General features: G+C 44.2%; 1 protein-coding gene across 1 annotated transcript; it reads right to left on the minus strand.

Moving 5' to 3' along the window:
* Positions 1-579: 579 nt before the first annotated feature.
* Positions 580-16,527, minus strand: DESI1 (desumoylating isopeptidase 1). Its single transcript, XM_030478804.1, has 6 exons — positions 16,162-16,527; positions 7,282-7,303; positions 6,238-6,307; positions 5,436-5,545; positions 4,512-4,634; positions 580-3,364 (listed from the first exon to the last, which is right to left on the minus strand). Exons 1-6 carry the CDS (start codon positions 16,250-16,252, stop codon positions 3,271-3,273), a joined length of 510 nt encoding a protein of 169 aa, XP_030334664.1. The 5' UTR covers positions 16,253-16,527; the 3' UTR covers positions 580-3,270.
* Between the last annotated feature and the right edge of the window lie 125 nt (positions 16,528-16,652).

Here is a 16,652-nt window from a genome sequence, read left to right on the forward strand (position 1 = left end):
AGGCCGAATCAGACAGAACTTGTTTCTTCCCCAGAGCCAGGTATCTGCCCCGCTCCTTAACAGTGCAGTGCTACATAATCCTCACCAATAACCCCTCTGCAGCTCCAGAGGAACCCAGGCATGAAGTCTACTTCTTAAAGCTGCTTTCTTCTTTTGTCTTATGTAGTAACATAAGACAATCAGGAAAAGCTTGGAGCCTTTTCCTGTGTTTAAGCTTTGTTGGGGTTCAACAGCAGACATTAGATGTTTCGTTCCTGCACGCTTAGATGAGCAAGGGCTGCACAAATCCTATGCTGATGAAACACCTACCGCCCAGCCTTCATTCACCTCATCCAAGCTGTGTCAAGCCTCAGGAGCGTGGTCTTGATAAAATACCACAGTGCTTACAGAAGGAAAAATATTACCTGCAATGAGTTTTAGCAAAGGGCAGTAGCAACCCCATCCAGTAGCAGTACTTGGCACAAATGGCTTGGGCAGTTTTTCATCTTGTGCTTCCCAGCTGGGACCAGAGAGAAGACGACGATGACTTCTGCTGCATTTGTTGGGCAGCTGTGTAGACACATACAGTCAAACAGGAAAACCTGTTGTACTTCTTTTTATTGTAATAGAAAAAAACCACAAATAAATCAAAACATCACTTTCTGCCTAAAGACATTATTAACGTTTTTAAAATGGCACAGGGGAACCCCAGCAATACAAGACAGAACAGTAAGTGTGTGGGGAAAAAAGGCTCTGTTCCCTTTCAGGAGTTCAGTTTCCCCACCCCTTTGTCAATCAGCTGGCTGAAGTTTGTCACCTATATACACTTACATACACTTCTTAGTTTATATTTCTATGGGTGGAACTTTGGGGGCACAGTCCTGTAATTTGCACATAACCATCTTTGGGGAAAATGGGTTTCCCAAGAGGCCCACAGGGTACAAGGGTCTCGTTACCCAGTAAGACCAAGCAAACAGGATTCCCTCCTACAGTTCTTTTGCCATGAAACACAGAGTAGGTCCCTAGCCAAGGGGACCCTCTAGGAGCTCCTTGGCTATTGCAAACAGTGTATGGCCAAGGGAAATTTTATCCAGTGACCTTAAAGTAGCAGCAACAACTCTTCTGCAAAGGGGCTGCTCAGGAGGGGAAAAGGCAGATTGCAAAATGCATGGGGTGAACATCTTCCTGTTCTTTCCTGCCTCCCGAAGGGACGCAAAAAGTCCTGAATTAGGCAGCCAAAGCAGAAACCAGGCTCAGGACCTCTAAAGTGGTGGGCGTATAGGGGATATCCTCATCATGCAAGAGTGTGGGGCAGAAACTGTGGCACCAGTGCTTCCACTGCAGGCAGCTGCACTTGAAGCGATAGTTTGCTGAAAGACAAGAAACCACAGCTATGCTGCTTGCAGGTACCACACTACATACCTAGATGTTGGGCTGCACTGCATCAGGCTGAGTATACCTGTTCCACTGAGGAAGCTCCAAGACCTGTAACAAGCTACAGCACTTCGTGGCTGCAGGGGGCCACTGTGGTGCACTCAGAGCAGGTACACACAAAACTGCAGAACGGACTGACAGTACCCTGCTCCCACTTGTGTAGCAACTGCACAAGGTGCAGGGCAAAAGAGTATGTGACAGAATGACTAAATTGCAGTTTTCCTCCATTCCATCCCCTCAAAAATATGAACCGTTATAGTCCACACTGAGTAACAGTGTGAGAAACTTATACTGTATTATTCTGGGAGAAAAGAGCCCAGCAGAGGAAAGACATCTCCTTCAGGTATGCAGGAAGTTTCCAGTGCAGCAAGTTTGAGATCCAGGACTGAACTTGCAGCAATACTTTCCACAACAAAGCACTGGACAAAGGGCTATACATTTGCATAGATGCTTTTTCAGCAGCATCTGGGACGTGCAAATCCCCATTTCTGGAGCATCAGCAATATTTTGGGGTTTGTCTGATGTCTTTCTTCTGTTCCTTCCTAAATGCAACTGCTATAAAATTGCTCAGGAAAATAGTATATATACATGCATGAAAAGAAATCAGTGTGCCTATTCTTTCATTCCCCCAATCCTTTTCCACTGCAAATAATTGCAAAGCTGTAAGAATCTTAAACTAGAAGCAGCAGTATTGATACAATCTAATGTTAATCTAAGGACAGGACTGCTTCTACATGTATCCCAATGAACTCAGTTTTTTCATAGAAGAGCTTGATTTTACTCTTCCTCATTTTCTTTACATTTGGGGAGACCTACCACCTATTTCTCTTACACTCAAGTAGAGCCCTCTCAGTTACGTGGTTTGACTGCTTTGGAAAGGACAGCAATATCAAAGAAAGCTAAATTCCTATTGTGTCTGCAACTAGATACTCAAGGCAGAATTGGTCCACCTTATATTATCATGCAGTTGTCAGCCTATTCCTGCCTTGCTGTACTGTAACTCTGGCTCAATAAGAAAAAACAAACCCAAAAGCCAAACAGAACAGCTCTTATACAAAGGTAAATAGTTCACAAGGTTAACTATCTGCCAGTAATCTTACATACCAGAAAAGGAAACCTTTCGCTTCATTTTACTTTCACCTGGAATCATGAGATTCTGTTCTGTCAGCTGGTTCCATCCCATAACTCTTGGATCTAGTGTTACAAGGCTCTTGGTAACTCCCTTCCCCACACAGCTCGTCCCACTGAAAGTTTCAACTTGAGCATGACACAGACACACAGTTCAGTTTGATCACCTTTCCCACACAGCTGTGCCACTGCAAGCATTCAAACCAGATGAGTTCAGCTTTTCCCCTGAGCAAACAACATAATATCAATGAAACATGCAGAAGACTAATCTTGGGATACCTTTACTTCCTAGGCTACCAATAGGTCCTTTGCCTTTTTGCTACAGACTTCAGCAAATACCCCCATAATATAGGCAATGACAGGAGAAAGATGCAAGCCTGCAAGAGACAGCCAGGACATCCCTTATTTACTCCAAATTGTGTAATGGGCTCTTGAATGCTCATGGAATGAATTCCCACTTACCATCACAGGAGTTACTTAGAAAGTGTCAGCCTACTTGGACAAGACAGCCTTTATAAATTAGTATAATATTATTAGAAATTATGGCAATCTTTTTGGTAGCATTGTCTCACATGCACCCTGATAAATCCTCTCCCTATGAAATTTTAAAATTTGTCTCGTAACTTCTGTAGAGTTAATTCTGATGAGAAATTATAAAATAGAAATCTGGTATATTGATGTTTAAAAAGGAAGAGGCCTGGTGAGGCTGGGCACACTCGGTCACTCCTGTTAGCTCTGTCCATTATGTCTGCTGAAGGTATTTCCTCCGGGTGGCTGGATCTGGATGGAGTCCAGGAGGGGCCTTAAAGCTTGTCCAAAAGGTCTGAGAAGGTAAAGAAATACACATCTCAATAATCATCTCTTGATGAAAAACTTTTCCCATTTACTACTGAAGTGCACTCACTTCCTAGAGTGCAATCAAACCAACGCTGTAGAAGCAAATTTGAAGAACAGACTTCCACTACAAACTGAAGTAAATTTAACCTATTAGAGAGAGTTTACTGTTCAATAACTAAGAATCTCAAACACGATTTTATGTAAGCTAGTTCTGAGTCCTAACATGCCCAGACTGCTAATGTGGTAATACTGTGTCTGAAACTGGCTTTTAGTAATTCATTCTACTTAAGCGTGTGAATGAAAACCCTGTTATGCAACTGCTGTTAAGTACCACATCAATATTAAAGACTTCTAGAATAGCCTTTAGCTCCCTCATAAGACAATGGTTCAACACTCATAGAATAATTGCTGTTGCAATCTGTAGCACCTGGTTTATCTTTCAATATTACTCACTCTGTTACAGATTTTATCTGATTTTGAGACATCTGAAGCAATAAGAACACAGGGTAGAAGACGTGTGTCTCCCCAAAAATGTGGTATGCCACTGTTATGAGAAATAAGACTTATATGATGGAGCTCAAACCAGCCCACTGGGATCCTCACTGCCTGAGAGTTAAAAGAGGAAAAAAAGTTGAGCTGGACTACCAGGCAGGAATTCTTCATTTCCTCTTTTTCCATCCAGTCTTAGCTTTAAAATTGCAATGTTAATTTTAAAATTACTTTTCCCCTGCCTCTTCACAAGCAAAGCTGACACCTGCACTGCAGTTATGGAGTAAGAGAAGTGACCTGCAATGGAGAGTGGTTTCCTCAGACAAAAAACAAACAAACAAACAAAAAAAACCCCCCAAAACCCCCAAACCTAAAACTTGCACCATTTTCTGAAACTCTTTATGCTTGTCTGGTGACATTTAAGAGACCATTGCAAAATAAGTAGTGCGAGTTAAAGGTAGAAGATCAACTTTACCGTGTCTTTACAGTAATGTCAGCGCCAGTCAGCACTTCTTGTACAGTGTTGTAAGCGTTGAAGTAAAGCAAATATCATCCTCTCATTAATCTTACGCCAGTTTTCTGTCAAATTTGTAAGCATTGGCATGAAACAATACACTACGGAGAGGAGCAGCATGCATACTCACGTGGCAAGAACTTCAGCTGGAAGGTCAGTGATGTAGGAAGGGATTTTTCTTCCTGTCAGGAACTGTGCCACTTCATTACTGAAGGTGTTGCAGTTATGTTCAAAGAGGTTGTAAGATTCTCCTCTGTGCCACAGGAAAGGAATTGAAAACATAATGTCCTGGGTTCAGCTATAGCAGTCATTTTTCTCCTTCTTAGTAGCTGGTGCAGTGCTGTGTTTTTTAACTTTCAGCCTGGGAACATTAGCACTTTTTTCCCCACAAAGAATTCTAAGGCATATACAGACATCAATTCACCTTCAAATTCAATTGAATCAGAGAGGAAAACGGCATCTCTGCATCGCTGACTTTATACAATGTTTTTTGGACGGTAAGTGAGGTCAGGGTTCTTCAATTAAAACCACAGAAGGAATAATGAGAAATCACATGAATTACTGACTTCAAAATATAGCCAGAACACTAAATGCTACTTTCCCATTCTTGTGAGAAGTAGACTAGACTCTTCAACAGTCAAGACCTTGCTTTTACTCATCTGAAAGTTGGCAGCTTCAATACAACACTTTACCTATGACTCATGGGGCAAAGCACTATTTACTGAAATATTTCATATAGTGCCTTCATTTTCCCTGGTGATTGTCTCAAAGGCATTTCAGGCATTGTTCCATTTTACAAAAAGCAGCATGAAAGACTGGCTGGCACAATGCTTTCCCAGCCTAGCTCAAGGCTGGCACACTAGAGAGTTGCCTAGCTGGTAGCTCCTCGTGTATCAGCGCATCAGTTCCAGTCTCATAATTAGAAAGTACCAAATAATACACTTAGCAGACAGAGCTTTGTGAGCAAGATCGGTTTCATAATACCATCCTCCATTCTGCATCCCTTCCCCTAAAGGCTTTTTCTGTTGATTTTACAGTACAAGCTGCTACTTACCGGAACATAGATTCCCCCAATGAGGAAAGGTACTCTAGAAAAATTTCTTCTGTGACTTCAGTGTTCCCCAGGTCAACAACTGTGTCTGGAGGTCCAAGAAGTGTCCCTCCCTGTAAAAATTAACAGCCAGAAGACAATGTTAAATGGACAGACAATTATTTTGAAGGATTCTACTGAATGGAGCTATCATGGCTTGTTCAGGCACAAAACAAGGTACTTTTGGTATATTTGTCAAGCAAAAAGCCCTACTGGCGTCCCCTGTTCTGGGAGCATATTAGTTCATGTATGGGAGCATATAAGTTGCATATAAGTTCTCATTCTCTGAGGAGTAACATATATTCAGCTTGTATACTTGGCTCTTTATGCTGAAAGCTCTAGGCTACGGCAAAATTCTGCTTTAGAAGAATGGTCCCTCAGTTTTGCCTCTCCAAGAGCAGAAAAGTCTGACAAAGCATCGTGATTTTACTATTTAAGATTTAAAAAGGATGCCTTGACTTGCCATGTCAGCACATAAAAGCCCTTGATTCCGAATTTGACAAGGCATCACTCCGGCAATGCAGCTGCAGAAGGTGTTATGGATAGATAGATTCCCTCAGCAGAAGCAACTCCCAACCTGTATTTAGTTGGGCTTAAACCTGCTGTCCATGCTCCCTTTTTCTCAGATGCCCTGGGAAACCATGGCAAGCAGCCATATGTGGCTGAATTCAGAAGCCTCTTGTTGCTTTCTTAGAAGACAGTGTCACAAGCAATTCTGATCAGGTAACCCTATCACAAAATTATCAGAGAAATAAGTTTAACTTACAGGTGCACAGCTGGAGATTCCTCCACTGCCATAGAAGAACTCATCCTTATGGACTATTATGGAGGTGTGCCTGCCACAGAGAACAAAAAACCAGGTGAAACAAAAGAAATATTTAACCTAGCATATAAATCACTGGTCAATTTATGTGCTCAAAGACAATATGAAGTGAACAACTGAAAGAAAAAAGGTCAACGCGTTTCTGTAAGAACAGGATCTGCTGGGACATGAATGGATATGGAAGCAGTGATTATCAAGACTACTGTAATACTGTAAGTGGTTGGGAAAGAATAGGCGTAGTTATGTGCTCAAGCATGAAGGAGCATAGGAAGAGGGGAACTTCCCCACCGGCATGAGATGTCCAGCAGCCTCTTTCAGCTAAAGGGTTGAGGGTGAATTCACAGAGACAGAGAGACAGAGCTAGCCCTGCTACCATACTGACAGAAGTGCAGGTCTGACAGACACTGACTGAGAAGAAGGTCAGACAATCACTGGAGATTGATCAATAGAGAGGAAAATCAGAGCTTTAGGAGTGTGTGTTTGCCTTAAAACAAAAACAAAACCAAACCAAAACCGAAACAAAACCCAAAACCAACCAACAACCCTCTTGATATGAATTATAGCGAATTGGGGTGTGTTTTGTAACCAAAAGTAGCCACTGTTCTTACGTGCCAGAATGCCTGATTTTGTAATACCTTCTTCCCACCTACTCTTTTATTCTCATGTTTAGTCATGCCAGCAATTAGAAAACAAAGTGTTTGGGACAAAGAAAACATCCTACCCTTGAAAAAGCGTACAAGTGCATTAAAATGCAACAACTACTACCAACAATTTTTTTCATGGGGTCCACTGATGGAGAAGTTCAACCAGCACCTGACTGTATGTCATCTTACTGTCAATCTGTATTCAGGAAGCAAAAGTGCCTTGGTCTCTCTTTAGCACTAAAGCGTTCTTAAGACCTGAAGCATACATAATCTCATATTGAAAATACTTCCTACACCACATAGTGTTCAACGCACATTATGCAATTTAAATCTAGTCACTTACCATATGCCATCCAGCTGTTTCCCTGTATGCAGAGAAAAGAAGAGTTATTAGCAACATATTTTCCAGATTTCAGCCTACACTCTGTCAATCACGTAAGAACTATGCTTATTACTTCACCATGACAATAATGCCAAAGATTTCATCCCATAGTTTCTTCTAAAGAAACAGAATGTCTTTCTTTCAAATGAACTACCCAATCCACACTAGCGCTGCACTTTTTCCTCCTGTATGTAGGGGTGGCAATGTCATCCTATCCCTCCAGTGCTTACCTTTCTTAGGCTTTTGTCTACAGAACAAGAGAAACCCCCCCCCAACTTTTCCTCAAATTAGTGTCTTCAGTCAGGATGAGAAGAGTTGAATTTTACACAGATTTCATAACTGCAGGCAGTTAGCCAGCACAGAGTACCCAGTTTTTTTTAGTGATCTGACTTGAACATATGATCTGTGGTAATAGTCTCTCTGACCTATTCCATGGTTTCCTCTTCCCCCACCCCCTGCCCTTAAGAATTACCAGTTTAAGTGGGAGTTGGGTGGGGAAAAGTGCAGGGTTGAAATTTATACAAATTATTGCAGAACACAGCAGCAAAGACTTGCTTCAGGCACCACTAAACTGATAAATATAATCGTGTCTTTTGAAACGCATTTCCAGTTCCCTAGAAGTGGGAAACCTAAACCTCTGTGTTCATGGTAGGATCTCAAGATCAAACCTCTCTTCAAAGGGTCACCAGCTGTTACTGCTGTAGGCTCAATTATTTTACCCATCATAACCTAAAGGCTTGGCTTCTCTGCTGAAACTGTAAGAGTTGGTGTCTGTTGATGTCCAGCTTCTTCCAAGATACCTGGTGTGCTAGCAGTGATGGGCTACACTATCTCAGTTCCACTTGTCCTGTGGAAAGACACTCTCCAATTGTGGTACTTACATCAGTACCACAGCACCAATGGCCTACAGGGAGGCAGAGGCACTGCCTTTCTCTTTCTATAGACAGAGGGGTTTGAGGTATTTATCCTCTCTTATGCCTCTGCAGGGCTGCTTGGTTCTGTGAGTGCCAGGAGTGAACATGCTACTTTGAAGAAGCAATAGTTCTTCACAAGTTCTTTCTCTTGGGCAAAACCAACTTTCAGTCATCATCAGGACCAAGTACAACAGGGGAGCAAAATTAATGAGGATAATCCTTCAACAGTTCTGAGAAAAGGATATTTGTGTGTCCAAGTAAGGAATAAACAAAGGCACAGAGAGAGATACCTGCTTCAGATGAGGGTTGTAGAAGAGCAGTGGCAGGGAAAAGGCTCTTGAGACAATAGAGACACCAGTAGAAGTGAGCACATATGGTTCTGAAGTAGGTGGACTGATTTGTCACTACCATGGATTACAGCCAGGCAGCAAGCATATTCCCTGTCACCCACTGCACAGAAATGTAGGCATGGAGTAGGATGAAGGCCAAAAGATAGTAGCAACGATGAGAGAAGCAAAGTGTGTATTGCAACATCTGAGGAGCATTTGCTGCCCCTTCAGCGTGCCCAATGTTGTTCTACTCCTCCATCCTCTGTCCATTGTTCTACACCTTTCCTAGTAGAGCTTTTGCCTTGTGCTCTAGAGCTGCCAGACACCAGTGGCACTGCAGGCTTATTGGCAACATGCAGGGAGGGTATAGTGCACTATCCTAACTTTAGCAGCTGGCCTATGATAGGCTCTACCACATGAACTTTGCATAGCGTTCTGCATATCTGTTAATAGATTATTACACATTTATTCAAAATAAAACACCAGAACTTCATCCTTCAGGGCAGAGAAACAAACTGTTTCAAAAGCAGCACATACTAGAATTTTATTTGTCATTTTGCATGCTAAATGGAAAAAGACCATCTTAATATTTACTTGCACCCACATTTCCAGCAAACAATGATGAAAAGCTTTCCACAAAGCTTCCACTTTGCACCTAGATCCGTGTGCAGGTGAAAGAGTTACAGCAGATGCTGACAATGTCACAGGTGCTGCTGGGAACCTGCTCATGCAATCACAGCACCTACTTGAAAAGATCATTGCAGCCAAGGCTACCACACATTGGGCTGCATTACCAAGGCTGCAGCCAGCAGCTCAAGGGGAGTGACTACCCATATTCGACACTTGTGAGACCACATCTGGAGTGCCATGTCTACTTTCAGATCCCCCCACTATAAAAGACACTGACACACTGGGCTGGAGCACTTGCTATATTGAAGAGCAGCTGAGAGAACTGGTCTGTTCAGCCTTAAGAAGAGAAGGCCAAGAGTCCTTACTGTTGTCTACAACAATCTAATGTGTATGGAGGAAAGGGCACTTTGTTCTACTCAGAGGTGCACAGTGAAAGGAAAGAGGTGCTAGCTGGAAAAAGGGAAATTCACAACCAGATAAGAGGAGGAAAAAAAATTACCATGAAGGTCATTAAATCCTGGGGCAGGGATCAGAATGCATGTGTGATTTCCATCGTGGAGATACTCAGAACTCAGCTGCCCATGGGCCTGAAGAATCTGCTCCCACCGGGTCTACTTTGAGCAGGACCTCCAGAGGTCCTTTTCCACCACTGCAATTCTCTGATGGCATGAACAAAACCCCAAAAGAATTCAGGAAAGGGACTCTGCATCAGACTGCAGTCCAACCTTGGGGACTCCTCTCTGGCTGCTACACATAAAATCTGTAGCCAATAAGAGGCAACAACTGCCAGGGCAGTAACAGCACAGCTCTTGGCAAGTGAGGCTGCCTGTCTTCACAGGACATGTCTGTCTGAGGCTGCTCAGCTAGGTCAGTCTGTGCCAAGCACTGGTTTGATGATCTTAATAGAGCGGCTGACCTGCTATTTTTGCTTGGCTCCTGTAAGACATTAACCAGGCCATCACTGTGTAAAACAAATGCCAGATCTGCAGCACTGATGACAATAAGGCATCCACGGCAGCTCTGCAGCCAAAACAAAATCCCCTTCTACCACCAGTGAACCATGCTTTGTCAGACAGTGGCAGTGCAAGCCTCTCCAGTTGGAGAATCCCATGCCTGAGAAACCTGTCATTATTTGCCCCAACACACCACCAAGAGACATCTAAGACCAAGAACTTTTGGTATGCAGTTTCCTGTGCTGCACAGCTGGCTCTTGCCCTCTCAACCCTAAACAGACTGACAGAGGAATAAGTTAATGGCCACCAGCTTCTGAGGAACCTGGGCAGCTCCCTTTCCTGCTGCTCAGCAAGAACCAAAATGTTTGTCTGTTCCATCATGTAAGAGGTTCTGTACAGACCTTCACCTCCACCATCATCTTCCTCCTGAAGTTTTGCCTCTGTTGGTGATCCTCCTGTCTTACTTCTGCCCTTCTCCCAAACTCAGACACTGCACAGAAGAGGTGACAGCTCACAACCACTGTCACTCCTGACAAGCTCATGCAAAGCCATCACGGCAGCCTGCACTGAGTCTTTGCCTTCTGCTGGATGTGGTCCACTATATACAAAACACACTGCTTGCAGCCTCTGAAGGCTTGATACACAACACCAGCCCCAACAGCATGACCAAGCAAGGGTCAGCACTCTTCTGTTTCCACAGACAGCTGCCCAAGTGAGAGCATGAGTACAGCATTGCTGCAGCAGTGCTAAGGCTCAAGTTGTAGCCACACCTTGAAGCAATGCTTTCCAATAAAACTGCTTCTGACAGCATATCCAGCTTGAAAAAACAGAAGGTCAAGCTTTTCAGGGAGCCTCCCTATCCAATCCTGCAGCGCAACAGAGCTTACATCCCGTAGACAATTGAGCTGTCTAGAGGAAGAGATTGCAAATGCCATCTGGGGTACTGGCAGACATCATCACATTTCATGCTTTTCCACTCCTTGCTGCAACACATTTACTCATACGCTGAGGCCGTCTGTAACGACATAGAAAAAAATCTGATTCCTCAACAATTTCCATTAGAGCTGCAAAAGCCTTTAAATTGCCGACATTACTTTTCACTCAATACCTACAGCAAAGCTAATCCAAATGATCCACATGCATATAATATGGAACAGGAATGTACTGATGCAATGATACTCTTTTGGGCATCTCCTGTTTATCCAGGTAAAACAGAAACAGCAAGATGACTGAAGACTTTAAATATTTCAAGGGCCAGAGGGCTGTAGAGCAGGAAAGGGTGTTGCAAATTTAGATGTGCACACTTAATCACACAACAATTAGCACACATGGTCAAGTTACCAGGTTTCGGCTGTCCCACAGTGTCCCACATGTGCAAGCTCAGCTTGAAGTAAATGTGAAGCAATTCAGCTCAAGTCAATGTGCCTCCATTACGAGCTAATGCAAGTTGAGCTACCTTGTGTTTGTCACAGACCACAAACATGGACATCAAAGTTACTGTGGTACATCTGTTTAGGAAGATAGCTTGTCAGGCTTTGGAAACCTCATCACATACTTGATCTTTAAGGGTTTTTTTTAATGTCTGAGGTGCTTAGATGGATCTCTCCTGAAAATACTCAGTAGAACTCAGGAGAGGATGCCAATTCAGCATAGATTTGTGTGCTTCAGCATCTCAAAGATTCAATTTGTTTGAATGAGGCAGAGTATCATCTGGCAAGTAAACAAGTTGTTTTTTTTTTTTTTTATTTGTTGTTATTTTACTTTATAACAGTCATAGATTGAATACTTTCATGGTGCTTATGTGAGCCAGAAACCTATGAGACAAATACAACATTCAAATACATTAAACAATTCCAGGACCCTCAGCTTAGTCACAGGAATGTGGAGAATGAAGTAGTTAATTTGTTTGTTGTACAACTGATTCAGGAGATTATCACTGTTAGGATAAGAGGGTATTTTGAAAGAGGCAAGCAAGCCCGTATAATTTTAGGATACAATCAAATGGAATTACTTCCAGGCTTGCATTTGCCTGGAAGGCTAAGCAGAAGGAAGATTAGATGCTCACCAATCTATTTTACTGGCACGGTTAATTTCTCAATCTTGAGGGCCACACAATGTATTTTCTTCCTGTGCATTTTAAATGCCCATTGAAAGTGGTGTTTGTAGTGTTTGTATATTAATCCAAATTATTAGACTGAAGGGCAGAAGAGTTCTGAGACATGAAGGAATTATATGAGGAGGTGGGCCCTCCATCCATCCCTCAAGCCCAAGACCACCACCAGTTCCTGAGCTGTAAAGAAATAATGGGAAGCTTAGTATTTTTTAACAACATATCTATGCCCTGCAACGGATATGCAAGCCCCCTGAAAAGTAGTGAACTGTTCTCCTGTGAACTGGAAGCAACAGAAATACTCACTGGCTGACCAGATTATAATAGTGCATTGCTTTGCATATTGTTGTAATTTCCTTAGGCAAATCCATTACGATTCCTGCCCTTTTCAAATGAAAATTATCCAAATTAGTCAACCACTTTCTCCTATGTGCTACCCAGGGTTCTCAATTGAAGCAAAAATACCCAACAGCCTAATGGAGAAGGAGGAGCCTGCTTCATTTCCCCTTCTCCTTGAGGTGCCTAGAGAGATCAAAAGTAGGCTAGATTGGTGGAGGAAAATGCACTTGGTTTTCATGAAATCCCTAGCAAATGCTCTGATGGAATCTCACGTTGAAGCAATTCAAAACTCTTCAGAACAGGTGGAAGAGAGGCAGAGTGATGTGCTGGGTCTGGAAAAAAAGGAACAAAGCAGAAGGTACCTCCTTTTAGCAGTTACCATTTACCATGATCCCTTCTGGGCTGTTAAGTTCCTACAGCTGAATTCACCACTTACATTTCAACCAATACACACTGCAAAGTCAACTCATCGTTAATTTATACTACACTGATACAAAGGTGCTACGGTAAACTAAGCTCCTGCCCATTCTGTGAGTCACATGAGCAATAAGCTCTGTTATAAGACAGGAGAACTTTGGGAGGTGCAAGACATTCTCCTTTAAGCCCATGATGCAATTTCAACCCTCCTTAAAAATTTCTCTTTCTTCAGCACTGCAAGCTGAACTACTCTGTCTTCCTCTCTACCCTCCACAGAATCAGGTGGATTATATTTTCAGTCCTGAAAACAGAAATCTCACTGCAGTCAGGTTAACATTCACTATTTTTAGATCATGTAGGTGGACAGACAAACGTAGTCTCTCAGATTGAGAATGGGGAAGAGAGAGGGAACAGTACCTGTAGAGAAGATGCATGTAGAGCAACAGCACACAAAAATTAAATGCACCACTTCCGATTTCAAAGGCGATCGAACTGCAATATTTGGTCATGTATACTTTAGAACAGAAATATTCACTGAGAAATATAGGAATCTCACAGAAAAGTAGTAAGAACAAAAAGTGAAGACTTGCCCAAGGGCATGACTATGTCACTCTAAAGCCTGCTATGAACAGTGCTGTATAGCTCTGCCTTCCAGGTCCATCACTCAACAACAATGAAAGGAACTAACACTGAAAAAGTTAGGACACCATTTAGTAGTGAGAGCTGATCCTTGAATGCTGTACTGACATAATCCATAATATCTCTGAATCCTATTAGCACAACTCAAGACATCATGTGGTGATGCTCTTGCAGTGGTCAGCGCCATAAGAAGGGATGCATCCCCCTCTGGCAGGGAAATCTGAGCTCTGTTTTCGAGCACACTAGGAACTGATTTTAGCACAATCAATTACTGTATTTGTTTCGTCTTTCTAAAACATATGTATTTCAATATAGGCGACGTTACAGAATTATCACTCAAAGCAAAAGCACTGTTTCAATAGAACGCATCTACGGGAAGAATACTTGAAGTACAGATGACAAACGTCTAGCACTAAATTATCTTTCCTCTTCAATTTCTGTGACTTTTTCTGATGAAGTACATGGAAGTACTTCTGATGAAGTTTATGGACATCACTGGCAAAAAAAAAAAAAAGAAAAAAGAAACAAAAAATAGCTATTGTCCATCTCAAAGTTGACATACAGAAAAGTAGCAACAGTTTTTGCTGTTCTTCAAGAAAAAGAAGACAAGCGGAACATTCTCTCCATCACTTTGCTCTTGGGGAGGTATCTAAAATAATCTGGAGGTATGACAGAGCTGGGTGTAAACCACGTAAGAGCCTTAACTTGAAGGAAAAAAGGAACAAACAACGATTTGTTTTACAGACAATCCAGTTGCTGGATCCGCATAATCCCAAGTGTTCCACAGGCTGCACTGTCACTGTGACCACATAGGCCTTGTTGGCCCTGTTCCATGAATACGTCTGAGCTCAGCCGGTTACCGGGCAGTATGAGTGAGTGACAGTTCCCACACTGCCAAGAGGTGTGCTCTGCTTTGTAAGTTTTTCTTTTCCTTACTCAGACTCCACGAAATTTAGCACCAAACTGTATCACAAGCACAAGGTTTTGAAATTGCTGTTTGGATTAGCAAAAAAAGCACCAAAATGAAGTCATGCACTAAGTGTTTTTATGTGGAAATTCAGAAAGCTACAAGATCCCAAGATTGACTTTGTGGGTAAGAAGAGAGACAAAAAAGCCTTTGCTTGATCTGTGTGAAGACTGGCACGGAGATGCACATAGCGACAACCTATTTCTGTACGAGTCTTTGCATGGACCAACACTTTGAAACACGACTGGTTAAAATCTGCTCACCTCATACACAGGTAAGTCATACACACCTGTAATTTGTATCTTAAGACATGTAACTCTTAGCAGAAGATAAAACATGGCTATTGTGAGCTAACAAGCAAAAAATTACTTCCCTGAGGGCTACAACAGAAGTGAGTGACCACACAGAATGTTTTGAGGTTAGCCGGTACAGGAAACACCCATCTCCCACAGCTGTTGTTGCTGTCTGGCTAACAGAGCACATCCCATACAATCTCTACAATATTATCTTCTCAACTTTGTGAGCCTATTGTTGCCATGTAGGAAACCTCACACTAAGAATTATTTGGACTTTCATTTTAAGCCTGCAGGAAAGCACAGAACCTCCTCTTAGTAAAGATGAGTGAAGTGAATGCCAACAAACTGTAAAACAAGATTACACAGAGCCATCTGTTCAGACACTGCGCCTGTTGAGAAGTCTCATCTCACACAGACTGCTGGTCTGATACGGGCCAGAGTCTACACGTAACAGGTACAAACCACTTTGTTGTTGCACTCCTAATTCATGCTTCCAAAACTTCAAGCAAAACCTGTGTTTTCTTTGTGTCCCCGGTCCAAAGTTCAGTTGGAAACACACACATTCTTGATAAGCCATGTAACAAGCTTCTACAAACTCTCTGGAAGGAGAAGGTGGCTTGTTGCATATCATGGCCATGCAATGCCCAACCCAGTCCAGCCTCATCATGACATGAGCTCAATAACCTTGTGAACAGCAGAAGGCCTTCTTCCAGCTCAGCCTTCCTGCCAAGGTGTCACAGCAATTGGGGTGACATGAACTGAGCCTTCCCTCACTTCAGGGGCTAAGTAATACTTTTAATTACCCTTTACTAAATAGTGCCAATGACAGACAGTGGAAAAGTGGCTGGACCCTGTTCACCTGGAGCTGCCTTATTGATGAAGCTGGTCCTGCTAACAACGGAGACAGGGATGCTGCAGCTAAACCCCACGCTGCTCCCACACACCGGGCCCCCGAGCAAGCCCCGCGCACTCCCAAGCCCTGCTCCACACACCGGCCGCCGCCGCCGCTCACCGCCCGCTGCCCACACCCTGGGGAGCCCTTCCCCGGCGGGCCGCTCCCTCGGGAGAGCGGTACCGGGCCAGGTAACGCCACGCCCGGGGCTGCAGCGGGTAATTTCGGCCGTTTCCCGTCCGGACCACAGCGGTGGGTGGGGGACACGACCCCCCTGAGGCGGCGGCGGGAGGGGAGGCCCGGGCCAGGCCCTTCGCGGAGGGGGGCAGTGCCGGTGCCCCCGCCGTGCTCTTACCCAGCATGAGGGGGCTGAGGCGCCGGGCCATGCCCTTGGACAGGTCGTACACATAGAGCTTCACGGGGTGCAGGGCCAGCGACTCCTCCATGGGGGCGCGGGCACGGCCGCCGAGCGGCACCGTGAGCCCTGACCGACACTTGTTGCCCGGCCGGGTGCTGAGAAGCGGAGGGGAACGGGAAAGGGCGGCCCCCGTGCCGGTCCCGCCACCGCCGGTCCCGGGCGCGGCGGCACCAGCGGAGAGAAGCTGACAAGCGGAACAGAAAGGGCGACGTTGCCGCTGCGCATGCGCAGGAGCCGCAGACCAGCCGGGTGCCCCGTCACTGCGCCGTTATGCAGCGCCGCGGTTCCGGCCGGGGGCGGGGCTCGGCAAGGGGGCGGAGCCAGAGCTCGGTGGGCGGGGATGGGGCTAGACCCCCCTGCCATTGGCTGAGGCTTGGCCGGCAGGGCAGAGCTCCCGCCTTCGCCCCCCCTTCTCAACCAATCCAGGC

Source organism: Strigops habroptila, chromosome 3 (assembly GCF_004027225.2).
Source record: "Strigops habroptila isolate Jane chromosome 3, bStrHab1.2.pri, whole genome shotgun sequence".
Classification (NCBI taxonomy): domain Eukaryota; kingdom Metazoa; phylum Chordata; class Aves; order Psittaciformes; family Psittacidae; genus Strigops; species Strigops habroptila.

Coding starts and splice junctions, on each gene's coding strand:
- DESI1 (XM_030478804.1), bottom strand. CDS start 16,252: ATGGAGGAGTCGCTGGCCCTGCACCCCGTGAAGCTCTATGTGTACGAC. Junction 4,635..5,435: donor TTGGGGGAATCTATGTTCCG/GTAAGTAGCAGC, acceptor CCTGTGGCACAG/AGGAGAATCTTACAACCTCT. Junction 3,365..4,511: donor CCAGCTGAAGTTCTTGCCAC/GTGAGTATGCAT, acceptor TTACCTTCTCAG/ACCTTTTGGACAAGCTTTAA.